This window comes from Temnothorax longispinosus, chromosome 5 (genome assembly GCF_030848805.1).
Source record: "Temnothorax longispinosus isolate EJ_2023e chromosome 5, Tlon_JGU_v1, whole genome shotgun sequence".
NCBI lineage: Eukaryota > Metazoa > Arthropoda > Insecta > Hymenoptera > Formicidae > Temnothorax > Temnothorax longispinosus.
The window spans coordinates 21,781,373-21,806,921 of NC_092362.1; the positions used below are offsets into that span (position 1 = coordinate 21,781,373).

At 34.3% G+C, this 25,549-nt stretch overlaps 1 protein-coding gene across 2 annotated transcripts; it reads left to right on the plus strand.

Annotated features, from left to right (window-relative positions):
• Window positions 1-763: 763 nt before the first annotated feature.
• On the plus strand, window positions 764-25,518 carry Gad1 (glutamate decarboxylase). Of its 2 annotated transcripts, XM_071777441.1 has the most exons (11): window positions 764-979; window positions 3,467-3,555; window positions 4,176-4,266; window positions 7,242-7,478; window positions 13,535-13,851; window positions 14,157-14,408; window positions 15,069-15,136; window positions 18,868-18,946; window positions 20,195-20,344; window positions 20,489-20,683; window positions 20,826-25,518. In XM_071777441.1, exons 2-11 carry the CDS (start codon window positions 3,499-3,501, stop codon window positions 20,997-20,999), a joined length of 1,620 nt encoding a protein of 539 aa, XP_071633542.1. In that variant the 5' UTR covers window positions 764-979; window positions 3,467-3,498; the 3' UTR covers window positions 21,000-25,518. The 2 variants fall into 2 exon arrangements, with proteins under 2 accessions (XP_071633542.1, XP_071633543.1); XM_071777442.1 differs by lacking the exon at window positions 3,467-3,555 and having other exon boundaries at window positions 765-979.
• Window positions 25,519-25,549: the final 31 nt, after the last annotated feature.

Below are 25,549 nucleotides of genomic sequence, written 5' to 3' on the forward strand. Positions count from 1 at the left end.
TAATATTATTTTTCTTTAGTTTTATCTTCTTTTGATGATTATTCTTTTTTTTGCTTTTTCTCAAAAAGCTACAAGTAGTACTATTATTTTATGCAATAGATTGTTTAATGAGTTTAATTATTTGTGTATATAATTTTATTTTTAAGATCATAAATGAGCTAAAGTTTAAACACTATTTGAACACTGGAAACTACATGTTTTCTACATTTAATATTTTATCGAGCATCTTGAAGAGCAAAGATGTAAAAGGCATATGACATAATTGACTTACATCTGTTGGAGGCCTTGGAAATTTATGAACGTACTATCATCCTTCAGAACCGTCTTGAACTTCAATCTACCTCCATCCTTTATCACCGAAGGTCTCGAGAAATTGAGATTCTTGTTTTCGGAGCGCCTCTTCGTCTCAACGGCCTAAGGTAGCGAATTGAATAATATATAAAAGTGTTGGTAGCGGATAGTTCCGCGACGGAAACCGCACGCGGCAAGGATAAACAAAAAGGAGTCTGGAAATATAAAAAAAAGCGAGCAAGAAGAGAAATTGGCATACTTGCTTTCCTTTACTCTCTTCTTCCCGCTGACGTCAAAAGTGACGTTCGCTTCGGGATTGGTGAGATGGCGACACGCCCTGGCACCCACCACTATGTTTCACCCTTCAACTCCCACCAGTCGCGACTGGACACGGCCACGCCTACGCAAAAGCACCCCCGATCGGGGAGGGTGGCTGCGTAGGTTGCGCGAGACGAAACTGGGTCAGGCAGACTCGAGGCAGGCCGAGTCAGGCCGAAGCTCGAGAGTCGTCCAGGCGTTTTCGGTACGAAGCAGTCCCTTGGAAACCACCCTGAAGCCCGTCGCTTCGCCACTCCGTCGGCATTCCACCCTTAAAACCTACGCTCGTTCTGAGGCAAAATCTAGTCCCCGTTGAGACCAACAAGCCATCCGGCCACATCCGAAAATCCGACGAAGAAGAAGGGATTAGGTGAGTACGAGATAAAGATTGTATCAGAAGGTAGATAATTTTTTTTTACTAGATGGCAATTAATTTTTGGTACAATGTATGTTATAAAATTATCGAGGAATGTTTGAAAATTTGACAATGTATTTGACAATGTATTCTATGTGTGTTTTTTAATAAAAATATAACGATAAGTTGAAATTTAAAGATATAAAAAGTGTTTAAACAGTACATGTCTTAAAAAACAGTACATTTCTTAAAGAAATGATTGAAATAGCAACAAGTTAGTCAGTTGTCAATAAAATTTAAATATTATAATTTTAATAAGTTTACTATTAATGAGAGAAAGAAATTTTTTAATAATAAACAATAAATCCAATAAAAAAGTAGAAAAAAATAGAATTTCTTATTTTAAAATAAGAAAATTTTTATATTTAGATATAAAGCTAAATTATTAGTACAGTTTTAAAATTATGTTAAATTACTGTGTTATATAACATAATGCGATTTTTATAGACATGATATTATCAAAGTTGAATCTCTCAATATTTAATACAGACATGATTTTTATTTTTCTTAATTTTTAATTAGCTTATTTTTAATACATAGTTTAAAATGTTTAATTGTACAGTTCTATTTAATTTTTTAAATAACAACTCACGGCTTTATAATTTACAATCTCTCAAATATTTACTATGATGCGATGACCTTTTTTTCTGTGTAAGAACATATTTTTCGCTACTGGATTTATAAAAAATCTCACAAATTTCAAAAAATGAAAACTAAATTAAATCTAGAAATGCCATAAAAGAAGATTGTAAAAAAAATTAAAATGCGAAATAAAATAATATTGATAAAATAATATAACCTTTTAAAAATTGATCTTGACAAGAAAACTGAAGGAGAAGTTAAAATTCGAAATAAAGTACCGCCAACTACAATATGATAATTTTAAAATTATTAACTTAAAACTCTGCTTTATAACACAAAAGAGATTTATCTATTTCTTAAACTTTTCGAAAATTTAATATAAATTATGCACGCGTGTTTCTTTATTTTAATGTAAAACAGATTCAACATATTGATGCAAAAAAATAAATAATTACAACATATCTTAATATTTTACATGACATGTTCTTTCTCCTAATACATTCATTAATCATGCATGTTTCATAGACATTCTAATCTCTTCTTTACATTTTCTTCTATTGCACGTTTTAATGTTTTATAGAGGAATCGGTGAATGTCTTTCGGATCTTTTTCAGCTTATTTCTCACGCTTCCAGGACCGCTCTATTGATTCAGAGAGCAAAGCGATCTGATTGCTTGAGAAATTCAAGAAGGTTGTCTTATAAGTAAACTTAGAACACAAAGTGCGATTGATGATCCGAGTTCGTCCATTCTACGATTATATATTTTTTTATAATAGTTAATAATAATAAACTCAGTAAACTCTGTTCGCAATTCTACACATTTCGCGAGTTTATCTTACTTTAACTCTATCTGCGATAGTACATGATTGAGCATGATGATCCTGTGCCCTCTCAGATCGCGTATCTTTACTTATTAAAATTTCTTTTTTTAAACAATTATTTTCCTCTAAAATTTATTTTCGTAGACGATACGTCAAAGCACGACTCTTAGCGTATTCAAAGACAGTTTTTTAAGCTATCTTCTATACATGCTTTAATGAAACTGCTTATTCTTATATTATAATGTGTGTAAGTTATTCTTATGCTTAATTATTTTATTTTATTATTTCTTTTATTTCTTCTTTTCTATATATTATATTAATTTTATTCTTTATTTCAACAATAAATTTATAACCAAAAGTACATTCGTAATTCGCCAACAATATAATAAACAATTAGACTTTTATTTCATCGACTACAATTGGCAAATAATCATCGTGACGATTCGACCATTGGTTTTGGTACGATTAATCGTCAAGACGTTAATCGAATCGTCACGATGATTATTTGCCAATTGTAGTCGATAAAATAAAAATCTAATTGTTTAATAAATTTATAACTTTTATTTCTTTATAATTTTTTATATATTACTTTTTTTTAATTGTCTTTTCTTTTATTAGCTTTTTTGTATCAATTATTTAAATTTTTTAATATTGGTTTCTTTATGTGTTACTTATATACAGCTTCAGAGACCTAATCTTAAGCTATCAATAAATGTTACTATTATTTTCGCTTTGAAAACATATATGTTCCATTTAGAAAAGAATAAATAAATAAATTGTGGATTGGTTAGCTTGGAACTTGCAATATGTTCTTCGCCATGGTCATGAAAGTGCTAAAGCTTTGTGTTCTAGGAAATAATTAAAAAAAAAAAAAAGACCACAAATTGCTCTCTGTCCATGTTTCTTCGGTCGCTCAGCCTATCGCGGTTACCACGGCGATTCTCGCTTAAACGATTTCGCAATCACGCTGAGACTCGCCGATGACTCGACGCCGCAGTACGTCGTGACTGAAGCGAAACCTATTGTTGATTGTTGTAGGAACTGTTGAGGCGAGGGACACAAGCAGAGACATGGACAATGTGCAAATGATCGGCACTAAAATCACAGCGATCAAGGAATACTTATATGTAAGGCATCCACATTGCACATCATTCATTACGTCTGCTCATTTAGTGAGATCGACGTCGACAGTGTCTTTAAAAATATTTCTATTAAATTAATATAATAATATAAGTAATGCTTCGGTAACATACTGACTGTGTTCCTGTTTTATATTTAATTGGTCAAGTCGATTTGAGTTTACAAAGGAAATAATTCCTTATCTTGCGAATACGTTACATTCAAATCGCAAACCGAAACTTTCCATAATAGTACGCGGAAGTCGTATACCCAATGTTTACATCAATGAACGGCTGTATAAAGAGCCGGTCACCGATCGACGAGCATAGTATTGGTGGATATTGTCGACACGATCTGTCTCGCCGATTTTAATCGTAACTACAACTGGGGATTCTTAGGCTAACCGTGTTAATTTCTTGGTTTCCAGCAAGCGATTGCCGATACTTGTAATAATTAATATGGTTAGTTTATATAAGCAGATTAAATTTAAGTTGGTTTGATTAATAAAAATTCTAACTAAAAAAATTCACTTTTAATATTTTCTGAAAATTAATCCAATTAAATGAACATCACGTAAGTGCAAAGTGTATTTTAAGAAGAGAGATCTTCGTTGTGCTTTGAATTTCAGAATTTCGCACGAACGCATTCGCCTACCAGACTAATGAGCTCCGAAAACACTTATTCGCTCTCTAAAGAGCATTGCAACCTGAAGTACTCCGGTAAGTGGCAATTGCCAATAAGCGTTTTCAGTTAATATTTATTAGAACATTGCATGAGTTTGGTATAAAGATAAATATCGCGAACAACTAACAAACGTATGGTGCATGATCGCCGCTTTACTCATTCATGCTCTCGATTAAACTACGATTCTAACGATAGTAATTCTAATTCAGCATTATTCGGACACTTAAAATTGGCGTGAAAAGATTGGTTTAGAGAGAATAAATCACATCGATATATTCTATATTACACAAGCGCAGACTTGGCTTTTTGAGAGCAAAATCCGAGAGTCACAATATTGTCCTGATTTCGTGAGGCCCGTCGGTCGGAAGGGTGCATAATAATAGAGGATTTAGAATTATTCCAAAGAGGTTGGTAGGTGCCGAGTGGCTGAGGACAGATTACACGCCGCAGGGAGACGGAAGGGTTTGTCATCCTCGTCATTCGGGAAGTGTTAGCGGGCGATAACGACACGCGCGTGCCGCTCGTAGAATTGTGAATATTTGAACGGATTCGCGCTTCAAAGAAGGATTTTTATTTTGAACAACTATTAAATCTCGCGCAAAAACGAGAATTTCCCCTTGAGGACGTAAGTGAATTACGTCGTAACGCGAAATCTGTAGTATTACTATAAATTAAAGCCGTAATCCGGCTTATAAATCGGCGTGACTAATTGCCACGTGTAACAACCCTCAGAAGGCGTTTTGATTAAAGTCGAAACGCGAGGGTCTAAACACATCTGGTACCAAATGACTATGCACACGATGGATATATCGACTACCGAACTCAATGATACACTTGAGGAAATCAACGAGATATCACGTATAAGAATTATTATAGAATTAGAATACGAATGAAATAATCTCGCAAAAATAATATCGCATTTATTTAAATAGAAATATTTATGCGCGTAGTATCTACTCTATTATTATGAAAAATACTAATTAGTAAGTAGAACAAACGCCAATTAGATGGTACTTATAATGTAACGAAATCTTCCTCTGAGAGACTGCTACGGGCTTATTTGTATCTCGAAAAGTGCCATAAACCTTGAGAAAAAGGCGGAGGTCTTTGGACATTAGATTGATGGAGCTGGATTAGCTGGATCCGACCGCTGGAAGCCGGGGATTTCCCTTGTCTAACCATAGGCTCAAGGCAATTCACCATAAGTTTTCGTTGCGCCCTCCTATCTTTAGTCGGCTTCTATTCAACATTCTTGATTATTGAAAAAAATATTCTTATCGATCGAAGAGCGAAGCATTTCAAAAGAATTATTATCGGTCAAGGAGCTAAAATTTTCATCTCCAGCAAATATTTTTGCTCAAATATTAGCCCGAGCTCAGATTAATCTTTATTATTGTAAAGATTTAATAAAATTATTATTTATATTTATGTTAAACTAATGAAGCACAGTAGCGTGTTATAAAACTTGTAAAATTCTGACAATTTTTCTGTATGGTGTTATCAGTATGTAGTTAAAAATAATAAAATATATTATGTTTTTACAATATTAAGAGAATTGAAAATAAGGATAATGTTATATCTTCTTAAGAAATTTTATTCGCACACACCACTGTCTTAAAATGCTAAATAATAATTTGAAAGCAAAGTCCCATAGTAGCTTGGCTGTTTATCCATGGGATCACCTTAATGCAATGGGAAACGAGGGGATGGTTTACTTCATGGGATATTTTATGGTTGCGCCACGATAGAAGGACAGTTCAATTTACCCAGGATTTACCACGAGCGCATTGAAATGTTCCACTGCAACGACTTCGTTCTGTCTTCATTGAATCTGTACGATTCAATGATCTAACTAGCATATATATGTATATTAATAGGGTACATTGTAATATGTCTTATCGTGCTTTGCTCGCAATTGCGAAAACAGTTCTGATATTTTATATAAATAGCATGTAAAATTTTATGCAAAAACTATATATTTTGATATTAATTTAACTTTTATTATTTACTTATAAACTTAGTAGTAAATTCAGTATAAAGACAATTTTTAGAGTTTTATCGTTTATTTTATTATAAATTTCTAATATTAATTATGTGAAGCTCAAGTTGGAAATTATGTTCATTGCTTATGGAATAATTGCATTTTGCATGGTTTTTATAGCGTAATGATAATTGCACGCTATTGTAAAGACGGACATAGTGTTAAGATATCAGAAAGGATTCGCTATGAACAGAAAGGAAGAGAAAGAAGAATGTGCATAAGATGGTGTCATCCCACCAAACAAGTGAGAGTGTGTCAATATAGGTTTATACTTTCAATTGTTTGATGAGGTGAAATCATTCTAATCGCGCGTTATCTGCGAGGATGCTATCAAAGTCATGATGGTAGGTCGAACAATGAAGTGACAGCCGAGAAGAATCTTGTCAGTGCGGTATTAATCGCTATGGTAGAAGAGATTTCACTTGATCCCAACAATTAGAGAGTTATCGTAGTCATTGCATTGTACTGCACACAAATTATTATTATTATCCGATTTTATTTTTATAAATTTATGACAAAGATGCAAGTTTAATAAAAAAAATATGGTACTTATTCATTATACAGGCGCTACTTAAAAAAATAATATATATATATATATATATATATATATATAACACTAAATTTAATTATTTCAATAAATAGTATAAATAGGTTAAATCGCTGTATTTTCAAGCAAAAAGAAGTTAGAAGTGATACTCGTATAATGAATAAATACTAAAATTAGTATATATAATATAATATTATATAATAATATATATATATATATATATATATATATATTTTGTTTCGAAAACATTGGGAAAATTATTTACGATGCCTTTTAAATAAAATATATGCATGATCGTGTTGTATTAATGCTCATTACATTGATGTTTCTACATTGATGGTTGTCGTAAATCACTTAACTGTTATTTAACATAATAAACGAGAACAAAGAATCTCGCTTGCAATCTTTTATTTTGTTCACAGATATTCTGCCGCATAATGCGGAAGGCTATCCGGCAACTAGAGAGTTCTTGATGAAGGTGGTGGACCTGCTGCTAGACTTCGTGAAATCAACGAATGATAGAAATGCGAAGATCCTTGATTTTCATCATCCTGACGATATGATGCGTTTGCTCGATCTAGAAATTCCTGATACCGGATTAACTCTTCAACAGCTTTTACTGGATTGCTCCACAACCTTGAAGTATCAAGTAAAGACTGGTAAGAATACTCAAACTCTTTCCATTTTCTCAATATATTAGAACAACTGATAAAGTTTTAATCAAACAACTTTTAATCAGTCAATCATATCTGTAAGCATGGCTGTTAGTAAAATTTGTATAATTTTGTAAATAATTACAAATGTATAGTACATAATCTTAAAAGTTACATAATAACAAATATATAGTTAACAATTAAGCTAAATATATAATTTTTTTAATAATGGGAAATGAGCTAATAAAAATCAGATTATGGATAAATATATGAATTACTTCTATTCCAATTTGTGTTAGATTCTTAATAGAAAATCAAGTAAAATATCAGCGGGATGTATATACTCCAAAGAGAACACCCGTTACAATTATTGTGGCAAGTCTAATTATTAAATTTTGGAAAAGACAACAGAAAAACAGAACGTTTAAATTTTTGAGAATAGAGAAATATCATTATCGAAAAATAAGCATTCTCGTATTCCTTTGCAAACTCAAGTTATACTTTTGTCATATAATACAGAATATTTCGCACACGGTTTGTCAAATGTTTGTATCGGAAAGGTTCTTCATCTAATCGAAACGTCTCGAAAAACAGACATAAACATATGTTTGTTCTGGTAAGGATAAATATTTATGTATCAAATAGCCGTTCGTCTCTTCGTGACTCTTATTACCGAAAAGCCTTTTCGTTTTCTCTACTTTTATAACTTTCAAAATAATTTCATTATTATTTCATTTATACTCCAAGAAGCTATATATTCTGATTATTTAATTCTGCATAATTTTAAACGTTTTAGAAATAATAGAAAATTGAATTAAAGTAACTTTGCTTTTTTGAGTACCCTTACAATAAAATTCGTGTTTCAAAATTATTAAAGCTCGTGTCAACGCAAAATGCACAACGTTGCTGAGATAGTAGACAAAAAATACTGCAAAAGTGCAAGCACCCCTATCAAAAAGAGCATTTTAACACCATTGCTATCGCACGTCCCTATCCCCTAGGGCGATAAGCCACATAATTTCATATTCAATTTAGCATACGCTCGCAGGGGCGAAGATAAGGTAGCGACAGACACCGGCAATGAAACCCGACGGCTATCGGCCAACCCTCGAAATAGACACATTGACGTCGTGTTTGTAATAAATAGACACAGAGACACACGCGATAACTATAGATAATTCCGTACTCTTTTCGTGCCACATTTTATATTATCAGAAATGATAAGATATTTTTTAGAAAAAGCTGCTTCGTACGTTTTCTTACACTTCTGTATAAATTATTTTCAAAAATATATCAGTACGTGAAGTAAGATCTTTTCTTTCACATTTGATAATCAGTTATCAACTAGATTTTGTCACACAAATGCTTTAATAAAATTTTAATAAATATATAAAACAATCTTGTTAACAAAGTATACATATATAATTATGAATTTTTGTATATATTATTTGTCTGTATGAAAACACATCAAATTCTCTTTAGTTCTTCCGGTTTAAATTTTCTTGTTAATTTCGCTAATTCTTTATAAATTCTTCAAGATATAAGTAAATTATCCTTCGAGTTCTTTAGAGTATCAGTTTGTGGAAATTTTGTATTAACAATGTCGACTTATCGAAGTGACTGGTTATCAATATAGAGGCTCGGTTAAATACCAAAAGTCAACCGCAAATCTCCCACGGCGTGCGAAAGTTCGCTATCTCGGTAGGATTCGATTACCAGCTTGAATGGATGGTAATGCACAATGGAGCAGACCTAACTAAACTTAGGCCAGGAATCCCGTTTGTCTGCAGTCCATGTAAAAGGAAGCGAGGGCCGCGTGATCATCCCTTCGATATCGAAGGGCGCGTGCACGATATGTGCTGACAAAAACTCGTTATTAGATTATATGCCGCAAGATTCGGGTACCCTTCGCATATCGGGTTAGGGAAGAGAGAGGATATCTACACTTGGCTACAGGAAAACGTCCTATCGACTGATGTGTATCGATGCAAAAGTCGTTTTTTTTTTTAGAAGATCAAATATATCAAAAATATGTTGAAGGGTGACGATAACGGTAACGAAAACGATGATCGCGAAAAAAAGTTAATAAAATTCCACAATAGAAGTATGACTGATAAAACAATGCGATCTAGATATTCAAATGAACATATTAAGAATAAAAATGTACTTGCAGCGACAATAATAGTTCTGAAATATTCTGAAATAAAAGAAATATGATATAGAGAAGTAGAGACTTTAAATATATAAATTGATTTAAACAATACAAATGTTATATATGTAATTTTTTATTAAGAATATTTTTTATTAATCATAAAGTTGCACATATATACCGATAATAACAGGATATCGTTAATCGATTCGTATTTGTTAGTAATAGGTTGAATGACAAATTTCTATGATAATCGCATCTGTACAAATATATTCAAATCACATATGTCCGATATTGAAACATTGCAATCTAATTCTGTTCGAAAACTTATACTCCATTTACTACGACTCACAAAACTTGTACAAGCACGAGAGATCTGTGACAAATCGAAATTCCAGCTGTTTGAAAAGAAACTGAAGAGCTATGCGCTTGAATGTAACTCTTTCTAGGTCACATAGCCATATATGCGTGCCAAATATTGTCCGCAGGATTTCGCGTAATCTGTTTCTGTCCTCTGGTATTTTTATCGTTACGTAACTGGATATTAGATTGGATGATTTTCTCTTTGTTCATAGATTACAATTGTTTATAGTTTATACAGCGAAATAATTATAAAATCATCATATAAAATAACAAATGATACAATAATTCTGGGAATAACTTGTGCAATAGGTATAATTTTCTACATAACTGTAATTAAAAAAAAATCTTCCAAATTCGTATTATTGGCTATCAGTATAAAAAAAACTGCGACGTTATTGCTCGCATAAGTTTGCACGTGGCACTCAAGGTGGCGAATTTCAATGGGATTGGTGTAATTAAGAGCCATTTCTACATGATTTTTCCTTAGTAGGGTAGAGGGGAAACAGTAAATAGGGAGCGGAACCCAGCTGCAGAGGGTGGGTACACTGTGCGATATAGGGGTAGCGATATTTCGCGAAGCTTTGGCGCGGCAGCATCGGGCTGCAGCATCACGCGGAGGAATTTAAATTGATATCGATAGTTCGTCGTGGAATGCGTAAATCGGTTCGTCACGGAATGCGAAAAACGCCGTATCATGGGAAGTATTCGAGCGATGATAGTTTCCGACGAAAAAGATCAAACATACCAGACATTTAAAATACGAATTTGTTCGCTTGGCAAGGCAAAAGGGCATTAAACTCGATTCTATTTTCTGTAAATTATCCGATTAAAAAGTAAGTTTTCTAAAATTTGCCGTTATAAGATACATTTCTGAAAACGTAAAATAACAGTTTTTCTATTGTTTTTCTAGCAGTAATATTTATATGCACCAATAGTGAAATGAGAATCATAATTTTTCATAATACAACGAACAAAGTGATGTAAAGAAGCGTATTATGACTGAATATATTGCAAAATGCTTTATAGACGTAATATAACAGCAATGCCAAGCACAATGTTACCTTCCTTATGAGCGGTATGATTGATCGCGCAGCATTAATGTTAAGCCCGAGTTACACACTTCACTCCATACAAATCCCGAGTCCTGTAATATATCACCGTAGTCTGCTCGAAGCAGGTTCTCCTTGCGTGCTCTCTTTTTTCCGACTATGCGAGGGCAGGAGCAAATTAGTCGGAAAATGATTCCCTGGATAGCATAATCGCTACGAAGAATCGGCCGCGTTTGAAACAAATTGTTCATTGTATTGCAAATCGAAATCCTAGATACGCATCAGCTAATTTTAATTAAATGCAAACATATAATTGCAAAAAGAAAAAATAATTAAAAATAGTCTCTTTGAATCTGTATCGTTGATCAGCTTATTTCAGATAATATTATATTGATCTTTGCTTGATATTTGTTCGTATTTATCTGTAGTAAAAAATTACATACGATATAAAAATTACAAATAGAAAACGGAAACACATCGGCTAATAACATGAGGTTAGAGTCGTTAATTTAACGTAGCCGCTGCGAGAAGATGCCAAGACTGTTCGCGCGATCCTGAATTCGCGACAGAAATCTGCATAACGCAAAGCGGCTTATCTTGCACCAGTTGGTCGCACGTGTTTGTTTTTCGTGGACGGTATACGCGTTTGAGAGCCTCTGCAAACAATCTAGTCGAGCAGCGACGCGTGTGACGCGCAAAATGCGGGCGCTTCGGACCATCGAACCCTGCTCCACCCTTGGCCAGGACGCGATTCTGTCGCTCCTGCTAGACGGAAAGAGAAGAGAAGGTCGTCTTCTCGCAGACCCCCTCGACCGGACGCGTGCCACGAGCCACGGACCGAGATAATTGCGAATAACAGTACGACAAACGGCTCAAATACCACCATCTGATATCGTGTCTGAAGCGATTTTCGTGTTGGATCGTTGATATTTGCTTCCATCGATCGGTCTATGTCTAGCTATTTACAAAGATTATTGAAATAGTTAAGATTTCTTTCAAGATAGATGAGAAAGTAAAATCCGTCAGGCGTTTGCAATCAATATAAATTTTCAGAGCAGATGGAATATAAACTGCGTATTACAGATAGTATAAAGAATATATAGCATATTATAAGGCATATTTGATAAGTAGAAGAATATCGTTTGTTCCGATTTATAGCCGTAATTATCATGATAATAAAAATTCTTTTTAAAGAATATATTGACTATCATTTTATGCATAATCGTTTTCCACTAATAGAATCCCTTTAATGGAAATACGTGGTCCGCGTTCGTGAAGAGAATCCTCCGACAAGAATCGGAGATTATCCTTCTAGACCTTTAACGTCGGTTCGACTTTACCACGCGTCGAATCCCAGGCTGTTGCCGTCGGTGAAGGGGAATGTCCGTAGTTCGTAATGCCGTGTGTCAATCATTCCGTAAAACCAGAAGATTAAAGTGTATACGTATGTACTATCAAATAGATCAATAGCGTGTACTTAATACAATTTGCCGTAAACTCGAATTAATATCGTTAGTGTAAAAAATTCCGTTAGGTATGAACATACGTTCTGTCTAAATAAATTTTAGATGTTAGACTTTTCATATAAATTTGAGATATTTAAGCCTCTCTTTATTTTCATGCAATGCACCTTTGATATATCAGCATCCGTGCGTCGTGCGGTAAAGCATAAGATAATCGATCACACAAAGGTCAAAGTCTTTTCGATACCGGATATTCAACGAAGTAAATCTATCATATTTCAAGGATCAAGGGATTTATGCTATCCCAAAAAGGTGATAGTGCTCGCAGGGTTCTTTTATAGGGTCCTATGATGTTTGTACGTTCCATTGATTGTTTCCGGATGAAACATGGGAGAAAACACGAGAAAACGTTTTTAAAAATTTTGATCAGTCATCCTTTTCTTCTTTATACTATAATTTATAGCACTTCTTTGCACTTTCTTTCTTTTTACAAATGTCTTTTTCTAATATTGATTTAAACTAAGTGAGCTTAACGCGGAGCGCAAATAGCGGATTAGAAGGCTGAAATGCTTAGGCATTTATGAAAGAGAAGAGAAATTTAGAAAGAGAGAGAAAATTAAGTACTCGCTCCCCTAGTTGCATCAGAAGGCTGCGCTCCCATCGAATAGAAGCATTAGGCCTGATCCTCGCGCGATGTTCAGCCGAGCGGATGACAACGTACTCGGGAAGAGCTTAAATCTCTCTCTTGCCGCGCCTTTTCTCTTGCGTGCCTTTAACTTTACGCGACATTACAAGGCCGCGTGTAAATGTAATAGTACTCGGACACGTGCCACGTCAACGTTATTAATTACTTTCCTGTTAAGAGCCACTTGTCAACAATCACTGCAGTGTGATTTATCGCCAACGTGCGGTAATTAATTTTTCCACCACCTTTGCATAATTTTCGACAAGGATACGCACTTTAGCGAAATTTTAGTCAAATTATATTAGATTAGATTGCGATTTTTCTCTGAGGAAATTCCTTCCTCTTGTTTTTAGGACACCCACGTTTCTTCAATCAACTATCATGCGGTCTCGATTTAGTGTCTATGGCCGGCGAGTGGCTAACTGCGACGGCAAACACGAACATGTTTACCTACGAGATCGCGCCCGTATTCATTCTAATGGAGCATGTTGTTCTACAAAAAATGCGCGAGCTTATAGGCTGGAACTGCGGTGATTCCATTCTCGCACCAGGAGGATCTATTAGCAATCTTTACGCCTTTCTCGCGGCCAGGCACAAGATGTTCCCGTACTACAAAGAAAAAGGACTCTCTGCTATCGGAGGACAGCTGGTTATGTTTACGTCCGACCAGGTTCGCGTTTGAATTTAATTAAACTACTCACTATTTCTATATTTTTAAAACTTTTCTTCTATTTGACAAAATTTAACTTTTAAAAACCGTTAGCGGAAAATTGCAGAAAAATTGAATAGTTATAATGAAATCATAATATATCACGTAAAAAAATATTAAGCAATAAAATTATAAATACTTTTTTAATTAAAACTAATTATTAAAATTACATAAGTTTCAAATAGATTGATTAAAGTTTCATACGCATTCATGAGAGGAAATTGATTAGGTTGTTTATCATCAGTGTGGATTATTAATGCCCGCAGTGCCATTATTCTGTGAAATCATGCGCGTCCGTTTGCGGCCTCGGTACGGATAATTGCGTGATGGTGCCTAGCGACGAGCGCGGTCGCATTATTCCCTCGAAACTGGAGGAATTGATCCTGGAGCGCAAGGCCAAAGGTCACATACCGTTCTTCGTGAATGCCACTGCGGGAACAACGGTTATTGGTGCATTCGATCCGATCCCGGAAGTCGCTGATATCTGTAAAAAGTACAATCTGTGGCTGCATGTCGACGTAAGTAATACTTCTCGAGAAAAAATTAAATATATACATTATAAATAATATATTGTATTTATAAACGTCTGTGTTCAAGTGTATATCAAATACATAAATTTAAATAACATTTGTTGGAACATTTTAATATTTATACAACGTAAAATAAAATAATAATTATTCCCAATCAAATAAATTTTTCTCGATATTGATCAAAAAGAAAAGATATATATTAATTGTTGATTAATTTTGCATATTATACATATTATATCCACTTAATAATAACTATATAAAGTAACAAATATAGTAAATAATAAAAGAGAGAAGATATTAATTTAATCGAATAGCTTCAAAAGCCTATTTAAGCAGTATACCGTTTCAAACTAGATGCGCTTATGCAATCAAGCCCATCCAAATACGATTTAAGCTGTAAATGCCAAACACGTAAGAACCTTAACGTAAATAATAAATGTGGGAAGCGGCAGAGGTTCCACCAGTACTACATTCGCGAGCGAATAGCGGGGTGAATTCGGAAAATACCGGATCTATAAGTCAGATTAAGAAGTGCTTAAAGAAATCTCACATTTTGATCGCATGTCTCTCATGTTAATTTTTTGCATTCCATCATCGTGTATTCGAGAAAGAGATCCATCATCGAATAATCATTTATTTCTGTTATAGGCGGCTTGGGGTGGTGGACTGCTTCTGTCGAAAAAGTACAGACATCCGAGACTGACCGGCATCGAACGGTAAGTGCTAAATTAAATAGTAAAAATTTATTTTGATTTATACCTATACAAAAGTTGAACCGTGGTAAAAAAGAACATATAAAATCAATAAGTTTTTAATTAAACTATTTTATAATTTGTCGCCATATTTTGAGATCAAATACTGTTATCTTTTTCTATGTTTCATTATTTTTATAATGTTTTATTTGTTTATCGCGTTATTTGAAATTCTATTTACTTCCGCAACTAAAGCTGAATATAGCGCGTATACCGTTCGATGTGTAGGGGAGATCCAATCCACACATTTTATAGTTTATTGAGGCTTAGTTGGGCTTAGTTATAATGGACTTCTTTGAAAAAACGCCTCCAACCCGATGCACATCGCATATGTGGGATAAAATCGATACGTTCCTTTTGACGTAGTTGTGATTCGAACGTCGGGCGCTGCAAATAATTTTACATGAGAATGGTCGAAGGCAGTCAGCCCGTAATGTATCGCTCGCATAAACCGCGATTAGGATGCTACGAGGGGCTGGCGTCAGATTGCCCTAAAATTTCTTGCATTAGAAATACCTTTATCATATCAAAAATTATAATATATATTTTTACATTATAAATGGATGAAAATATTTTTCACTGAAATTTAATTTTAGATTTATTGTTAACTATAATATTAAAAATAGTGGAAAAGAAAGAATACGGCGCCCAATTGGATTTTTCAATATACAAAATCAAATGCAAATTATATCTACAAAAAGCGCAGAGAATATGCGCAATTTCTGATTGTATATTTGTGGACACGAACTCAACGGAACCCTTCGAGCTGTGTGATAGGGGTCAGGGGTACGGACGAGACATGCATGGGGTTGGCGAGATTAATCCACGATTTGCATCCAGACGCATCTGCTCCCTAGATTCAGACAATCCCTGACCTGAAAATCGGTGCGAGAAGTCTCTTGGGGATGATTTATGTACAAAAAAAAAATAGCAATCCGTCTATCAGAGTATACCATCAGTATTTTCCAATAATATTGATAAGATAATGTATCTTATATGTGTTAAGGTATAATAACATTATAATGGAGATAATATTTCTTAATTAACATTTACATAATCAAAACGATTTTTTATATTTACAAAACTTTTCACCGTGTATATTTTACTACAAATATCTATGATTTAGAGACCATCACAATTACGAATTACCTTTTCTTCGCCATGTCGAATCCGAGCTGTTTCGCAAATGCACGAATCCGCGATTTTTCTGTGTGGACTGTACCGCGACGGGAACTTCCTTCCTGGAAGTCTTGATTAAAATGGCAAACGAAAAGCGCGCATAGAAAGATCCGACGCATGAGCAACAGCTGGATCAGTTCCCTGGAGCACATTTGCAGAACAGAATTCTCCTCTTATATCGACGCGCCGCGGCGCCGTGCCACCACCGTGTCTTCCTCCGCGAGCCTGAAATAAAAGCCCGTGCCTTGACAATGCCGGATTAAACTCGTACAAAGAGAACTGCCTCCCTCGTTCTCCGGTCGGTCCTCATTCCTCCCCCACTGTCCCCTTCGCACCCGCGTCCTAGATTGCGTAGAATTGAGAAAGAACCATGATTTCACCTTCACGATAAAGTTGAAATGATCGGACTTAAAGAGGCAGGTCGGAGAGAGAGTTGCGGGTGTACGTAAAGCTCAAAGTTCGAGGTTTACGTTTCAAGCCATTGGTTAAGAATAGAAATCGGACCACCTGCTCAACTTCCTTCAAGTCAGCTCCAAGTTCTTAATTACAAGTTCCTAGTTTCTCATTAATCTCTCGAAGAAGTTTAATTATTATTTAATCCTCGTCATTACAGAAATATCTTATGATCTTTACTTTTTGAAATTGTTACTTTCTGAAGAAAATGTCTGACTTTTATTTTCATAAAACTTTTGTATTTTTATCTTCGTTCTCACGTTACAAGAATATACTGTGGTGCCGATGATAGAAATTAACTTCTGTTAACATCTTCCTTTGATCATTACCGAGTCGGAAGCGTAATTCTCGCGCTACCGAACATAGAACTTCCGCACATAGTGCACGCACATTACGCTAAGGGTGCGGGTAATTAACATCCCTTGTAATATATATCGAGCGGCTTTTGGGGTTGGCACCTTGGATGAATTTAAAAGCGAATGGAAGGGTGCCGTGTGCGCCAGCTTCAGCTGCGAATCGCATTAATCACTCGAGCTTTATACACACTTCTCAAGTGATCTGTGTCTTATGCGAAGAAAAAATTTTCTATCTGACATTTCTCTTCCACTAAATTGATACTCGTAAATTTATTGTAAAAAGTTTATAGTCATTTTCATGTAAAAAAGTGCAACGCAAGTTGCTGTTCTAATTTTAATTTATTACTAGTTATATAATTATAAGTAATGATTAATTACAAAATAATTTAAACCAATACGTGCAATTATTTTTTAAAGTTAATGTTTTACTTGTAAAAAAAATCTTTAAAAGTTAAACGTTAACGTTTATTTAAGTTTAAAGTAAATAATATTTTATAATATTCATTTTGCTTACCAAATTTGATATAATAGTAAAAATATAAGTAATTATAAATTTGCTTTAAAGAGTAACGAAAGATAAAGATAAATAATTAAGAAACAAACGTTAACGTAAATTATTGTGTAAGAGAAAATATTACACACGAGATCGAATATTTGTTAGAATTAAACAAATAGATATGTCGATCTGTAACATGAAGAAGGATGCATACGAGTGAATAATGGACAGTGTCTGCTAACGACACGAATCGCGCTTCGAGGGTGCTTCAAGAGTACCCTCGTATCATCCGCAGGATGTTCAGCCAACACGCGGGACCGGCGGCGCGGCGTCGCGATAAACATGTCACTTGCCAAGTATCAAATATTTATCATAAAGCACGCAACTTACGCGCTTAAAGCTAAGTTTTATAAAAAGTTTTATCAAAAATGACGTGTACTATTTTCAATTTGTTCTAAATCCTATAATTTTATCTATGCCTAATATTGGTAACAAATACTATTTGTTGCAACACTTTGTTTTATTATTTACTGTATTTTATCAGATTTACTCCTTTTTGCTACAATAATTTTGTGCACCACTAACCGCTAAAATACCTAAAACAAATTTGGGTCGTGGAATGTGAATGTAGATTCTCACATATCACAATGCTTTTTCAAGGATTAAGAAGGGTTAGAGGTTTTTACCGCCGGAGTGGGTCTCCGAGGACCAGGGGGTTAAATCCGGTCCCGTGGCTGTATTAATAGCTCTCCTCTCGAATTGATAGACCCCCCTTCCGTGGGCACGGCGGGAAGATAACTCATATTTTATCCCCTATTGGTTCCCGTGGGAGTGGATAAGAGTTTGACGACCAGCTGAGGTCGGCTGGCTTTTTCAGTCAGCTCGGCGAAGACTCGCTTCGACAGGTTGCTGATAAGGCGAAAAAAGAATAATTGTCTACACACTATTCGTAAAATGTACGGCTTATTTGATATACTTTGTTATCACAGAGACCTTTCCTATTAATAAGATAAAATTGAAGTAAGTTCTTCTTACAATTAGCATAGAATTAAACTTGCTATATTTACAACAAATCTGATAGTACTTCTAATTCTGGAGTAAATTTCATTATCTCAACAAATCGCGTAAATTTCATTATCTCTCAGAATAATAAAAAATTATTTATCTATCGAAGAAAAGTTTTTATGAAATTCCAATGTATGATTTTTCAGAGCTGATTCAGTAACATGGAACCCACATAAACTTATGGGAGCCCTGCTTCAATGTTCCAGTATCCACTTTAAGGAAGACGTAAGTTATGAAATTAGATGTTATTAATTAGATAGTATTTCCACTAATATGAAAGAATCTTTTAAATTACAAAAATAATTATTATCAGCCATATAATTTAACAGGAAATATTATATAAAAAAATATTATCACTAGTATCTTCTTGTTCAAAGCGTTTATATTTCCGATTTCCATTATCTTATTCTTTTCTCCTTTAATTTTTTACTCTGACACGATTCACAAAACGTTGAAAAATAAAATAATAACTCCCCACGAATAACTATCGACGTTGCATCCACGACGCGTTCAAGACGTTGCACTCTTAGAAATCCTCCCTGTTTCCGAGCGTACTGAAATTCCTGCATCGCGCAAGGGCAACGAGACAACACTAGTCGCATTCCGAGGGGTAGACCTACGTGCCGGGGTGCTCGGCACTACAGGAATTTAATTAAACTAAGAGATAACATATGTTGCCGTCCGTCTACAGCGCGCCGCCGGGGAGGGTCTATCCCCCCACGCGCGACTCAGTTATTGCTAACTCCGAACTTCCCCTTCGGATATTAAAATTCCGTGCACCGGCTGCCGCGAGATATCCGGGGGAGAACGCGCCGCGCGCCGCGCCATGCTTTTGTCGGATGCCGTTGACGTTGAAGCGCGGTGTCCACAAGGGATGCTTCGTTAACATTGACAATCATGTTGCTTTATCTAATAATACAGATCTACAAGTCGGACATGTGAAAGTATTAATTTTTTAAATATATCTATGTGTGGTTACAACAATTTAATACTCATTTTCCACTGATTGTCAGTATTAACGTTGAAAGACAGTGATAATAACAAAAATGCATAAACGTGGAACCACAGAATCCCTCCCCTAGCTTGAAAATACGAAAGTATTCGCTAGTTATGTAAATCAACGTTACGTAAAGTTCTCTACACGATGTAGAACATTATTTAAATATAGTAAACTTCGAGAAAGCGACTAAGAGAAATAATCATGTCTGAAACAATGGTGGCCAATAATGGAGTACAACATCGGTGCGGCATATCCGCCATTTTGTAAATTCAATATCCTGAGTATTCCTCCTCTCACGCGCATGTGTTGGAGCGTCGTATCGATCCAGACGGACTCGCCCTCTTCCTCCTCCGGCGGCCTGTCAATCGTAAACCATGCGAAACAATTCCGGAAACGCTCCGTTATCGGAAAAATGTTGCAGGCACCCTCGTCTCTCGTCTGTTTTGAAAGCGAGAGCTGTTTCCATTTTGCAGGGGCTACTGATCAGCTGTAACCAAATGTCCGCGGAATACCTGTTTATGACGGACAAGCTGTACGACGTGAGGTACGACACTGGCGATAAGGTCATTCAATGCGGCCGTCACAACGACATTTTCAAGCTTTGGCTGCAATGGCGCGCCAAGGTACAAAATCCATTGGCATTGTTACAGAAAGCCGATTTTACGCTTTCTCATTACACGCGTCGACTCGGCATTCTCTTCAGCCACGCATAGGCTGCGCTACCACAGTGATTTAAACTGAAGGGATGAATTTCATTTCATTATTAGGGAACGGAAGGTTTCGAGAAGCACATGGATCGGCTGATGGAGCTGGCGGAGTACATGGTTAGAAGGATTAAACAAATGCCCGACAAGTATTACCTGATTCTCGAACCTGAATTGGTCAACGTCTGTTTTTGGTATCTGCCTACGCGCGTGCGGAACATGCCACATACCGCGGAGAGAATAAAAATCTTAGCCGAGGTGCGTTTGATAAATTTAAGGACATACGAAATACACAAACAACTTATTTAGTCAATTTCATTAACATTATAGAGAAGCTTTAGAAATCTCTTTCGAAGGAGAAGTTTTAGAATAAGAGAGAACACACTGTTTATGCTTCTAGATATGTCCAATTCTGAAAGGTCGCATGATGCAATCCGGCACGCTGATGGTTGGTTACCAGCCGGACGATCGACGGCCCAACTTCTTCAGGAATATCATTTCCAGTGCCGCTGTAACGGAGGCTGACGTCGATTTTCTTCTGGCTGAGATGGATCGACTCGGCCATGACTTGTAAGAAATCTGTCCACACATAGGCATTAATTGATACGATGTGCAGCGATTAGCTGACTGGCACAACCATCATTGGCAAAACCGCGTGATTCGTGATTTTATCTCAGTGCATTTTTCGCGACACGTTTTAGAAAAAATTATAAATTCGAGACTCAGGTTACAAAATTCAGAACCACCAATACGAACGTAAGACAATACGATAAAATAGGCGGTTTTAATGTTACGATTGCAGATATAACACAAATATCGACTTTATCCCCGGTTTTATATTCTCGTTTTCCGCCAAAATGACGTCACAATTTCTAATTAATTTCTAATTAATTTAGTATTTAAATTTTTATTAGACTGAGCAAAGGAAACATTTCCCATGGTATACTTTAGACTATTACGCATTTGTGCCCGTAACCATTCATTCGTCGTTCCATAACATGTTTTATAAAATATGGATGAATCGATATACTATATAATTTATTGGTACACCAGGAAAATAATTTGAACTTACTTCTCATTATCGAACGGAAATGATATTAGTGAAAGGTCGATGTGTAGTTAAATGCTTCTTTATCTCGCGACCAGTTTGCAGCAGCGACCTGCACGTCGAAAAATATATGTAGTATAATATATAAGTTTTCTAGATTTAACGAAATACACGGCATATCCAAGAAACGAAGTTATGAAATCAAGTTACAAAGTTAATGATGCTTCCGGCCGTAAGCTATGCAGATTTGTTATTTTTTGCTGCTTTTGATGCACGCACGATAATATTTATGCAAGTGATAAAATGATCAATCATTAATCGAAGCAATAATAGTGTACATTCGCTTTTCAAATAAAACATCTAAAAAATTTTTTTTATTCTCAAAACGCGGATTAGGTTGTCGTTGTTCAAAATTTATACCAAAAACTTATTTTTAATGTATATACTACTTTTGCTGAAAGATTTAGGTATAAAGTTACAAATGATTCTTTGAATTTATAAAAGAATGTTTTCTTCTTGCGAATATTTTATATTTATAAATACGTTAAATTAAATATATTTAATTTGTTAACAATTTTTGTAAAGTTTATTTGAAGATTCTATGCACCATTTACTGCGTCTTATGCTCTTATTAGCCTTTCTTTTTGTCCACTGATTATTATCAGACATTTCAAATATTTCTGAAATTCTTAACAGTTTTAATTATTTAATTACGTAGTTAATTAAATAGTTATATAGTTAAAATTGTTTGACAAATTTGTTAAAAATTATGCAAAATTAATTAAAGTCATGCAAAAACTAATTCCCACGCATTCAAATAAAAATCGTAATTTATCGTTATTTAATTAGATTTTATTAGAATCTGCAATTTGTCCATAATACGCTGGAACGAAAGCAACTCTGTTTTCGGGCAGTGTAAAAATCCATTTAGAATGTAAATTGTAAGCGCTACGGCTAATCTGTCGGAGCTTAAGTGGTGCTCTGTCCCCATTGTACGATTTGCAACGAATCGTCAGCCATTAGCTACGGGAATAGAACATTTCTATCGCCGTAGCATTAGGGATAGATAGCACAAATGCGACATTACTTTCCATAGAAAATAGATTTAACACCGAGCGTTATTCTGTTGAAATATTAACGGAGTTTATAATTTATCGATTGTTTGCGAAGATAATGTTACGAGATGGACTTCATCTATTATATACAAAAATATATTATAATTTACTGTTAAACAGTTCTAATCGAAAGGAGAGTACTAATATATATTTAATATAGATATATAAAAAAAGTATAAATATATAAATATATCAAAGCATATATTATATATATTTAGTGTTGAAATTTTAAGAATACAAAACACAAACCCATGAAAGTACATGCTTTTTCGAATATTCGTGCGAACGGTTGCTACTTATAATAATTAGTTTCTCAATTCTGTTAAAAATCTATCGTTTTATTCAAACGCCATAAACGCATTATTGAAAGTAATGATTGCACGCCACAAAGAATTGTGTGATGCAATAATCATTTTCAATATTCTAGATCTCATATTAATTCTCGAGAAAGTATACTTCTGTAATTTCCTGATATTTACATTACGTATTAATTATTAACTCAATTCCTCTTATATATGTTTTTAATCATTATTTCATATTATATAAATAACTGCATAATATGCATTACAAACACAGTGAACTTATTATTACGAATGACGACAAGCGTTTCGATTTGTTCGACACTTGCAATAGAACAATTCTATAGATTTCGATTCACTCGCCAATATGGAGTAACAGAAAAAGGTATTTAAAGTAAGTAATATGGAATATCTAGATATAATTATACAAGAATTATAAGTGTATTTATGTACACAACACACATACATCTTTGGATTATCCCGTGATTATACCGCGTTTCTTTTTCTGCCGACGACGATTGCTGTGCCGTGACAATTAGCTTAAGTTTAAACGAATATATTTAGATGGGGAACCGCAATTAGTGCCGGGATTAAATTAATACAGGATTAATCGAAGTAGAAAGCAATCGATATGTCCTGATACCTGTAATTTAATGCCAAAGATGTTAATTCTACCTACTTAAATAAAAACTCTTGGCTGATGGATTATAGTGGGTGGTGTCAATTCAATTTGAAACGTTTGTAATGTGTAAAATATGAAGCGCATTATATATATGCTGAACTCTGTTTCAATGAGACAAATAAAGCCAAAATTTATTAAGGAAAATAATTCATTAAAGTATGTTCACAGTTTTAAAGTAAGAGGAAAAATAAAAGAATCTATTTTCCTCTTTAGAATATATTTTCCTTTATCTGTATTTTTACATAAAAAGCCATTTTAATAAGAACTCTCCTAGTAATTCATTTAAAATAAAGATATATAAACATTATAAACATTTTTTTAAGACAATAAATTTATTATTGCATATAAAAATATCAAAGTTTTTATAAAACCGTTTTTAAAGCAGTTACAATTAATATTGCCACACAATTTGAGATGCCGCTTACGAGATTAGACTGTATTTGTATTTTGATTCAGAGTTCAAGCAATTCATTTGCAATCATTGTGCGCCAAAGAAAAGGGACAAAATGTATTTTTCGAGAAGAAAATGAATTAAACTATTCATCTGACCAGCAAACCGATACCTGTAAAGAAGAACTCTATCGAATCACTGTTAACTATTATTCATAATTCTATCAGCGTTGCGAGTTTTTTTAGACATAGTCGTTGGCACTGCCGACATAGTAATCAATGCTACTCATAAACGAATCTCTCTCTCTCGTGATTACACACGTCTCTTAATTCCCGTGTAAATGATCGTTTTTTAAGCAAAGAGTGATATATTTGTACGGAAAGTATACTCGTCCCTGTAGACTCCCGATTATTTTATTTGCTTACATATAATTAGCAGATATATTAATGTGTTTGATACCGCACATTTTTCTTCGGGATGTGTAAAACATCTTAGCACATTTATGCGGCCAATGTAATGGATATTAGTAAATAGTATTAATATAGTAAAGTATTAAAGTACCGATTTATTAGATAAATTATACAACTTGTACAACTACAATTTAGAATTGCAAGTGTTATATTGATTTTTTTGTAGATAATTAGAGAATGTTATAAATTTTGTATATAAAGCCATTTTAATACGTGCGAATATTTTGCATATTGTTGGCGCGATATAAAATTTTAAATCTATACTTTTCTTTTAAACTAAACTTCTTTCAAAATAAACTATACTTAATTTTCTTGTATAATGTTATGTATGTAACATGTATTTAAATATTATGCACATTTTTTCAACGCACTGCACAATTTTATATAATGCACACTCTTATCATATGCCATTTCCTGCACTCTGCTCTTATAATATATGTTGTATTATATACGTTAGATCTTAATCATCATATTACGTTTATAAAATATTGGACTAATAATATTTGTTAGTCCGTTTGTCTATCTTCGACAGTCTACATCGACGAGAAATACGTATATATGTAATCGAATAAATCTTTTACGATTACACGATTGTGTTAACGAGGTAGAATATCATGTCATTCTGATAATCATTATTAAATGTAACTAAGTTCCTTTGCTGGCGATTTATCGCGCCGACTTTAGAAGTCGTTGATCTCATTAATTATTAGTCTAATTATTAGTCTAAGTTGGTAACGAAGTAAAGCAACAACAAAGTCCCACGTCTTCCAAACGATGAGAGTATTGATTAGTGTTTAGCGAGGAAACCTCGAAGTACTTTCGAGGAGAAAGCTGTCCTTGTATACTGTAATGAGAAATACATTTATATATATACATATATATATATATATAGAAAAAATATCTATGTACATGCGTGTGCGTAAGATGTGTCGTTGATATGTGAACGAGAAGCGAAAGTCAAGAGTATGTGCGACGATGTAGAGATGATGTTTGCTGGCACATAACTATGTTGTTCGAATACCGCCTACACCTAATTGCCCTTATTATCCACTGTATATCAATGTCTAATAAACTGCTGTTATCCCAAATTATCAACACGTAACTCGTATAAATTTCTCG

Coding starts and splice junctions, on each gene's coding strand:
- Gad1 (XM_071777441.1), top strand. CDS start 3,499: ATGGACAATGTGCAAATGATCGGCACTAAAATCACAGCGATCAAGGAA. Junction 3,556..4,175: donor CGATCAAGGAATACTTATAT/GTAAGGCATCCA, acceptor TTTGAATTTCAG/AATTTCGCACGAACGCATTC. Junction 15,137..18,867: donor AGACTGACCGGCATCGAACG/GTAAGTGCTAAA, acceptor ATGATTTTTCAG/AGCTGATTCAGTAACATGGA.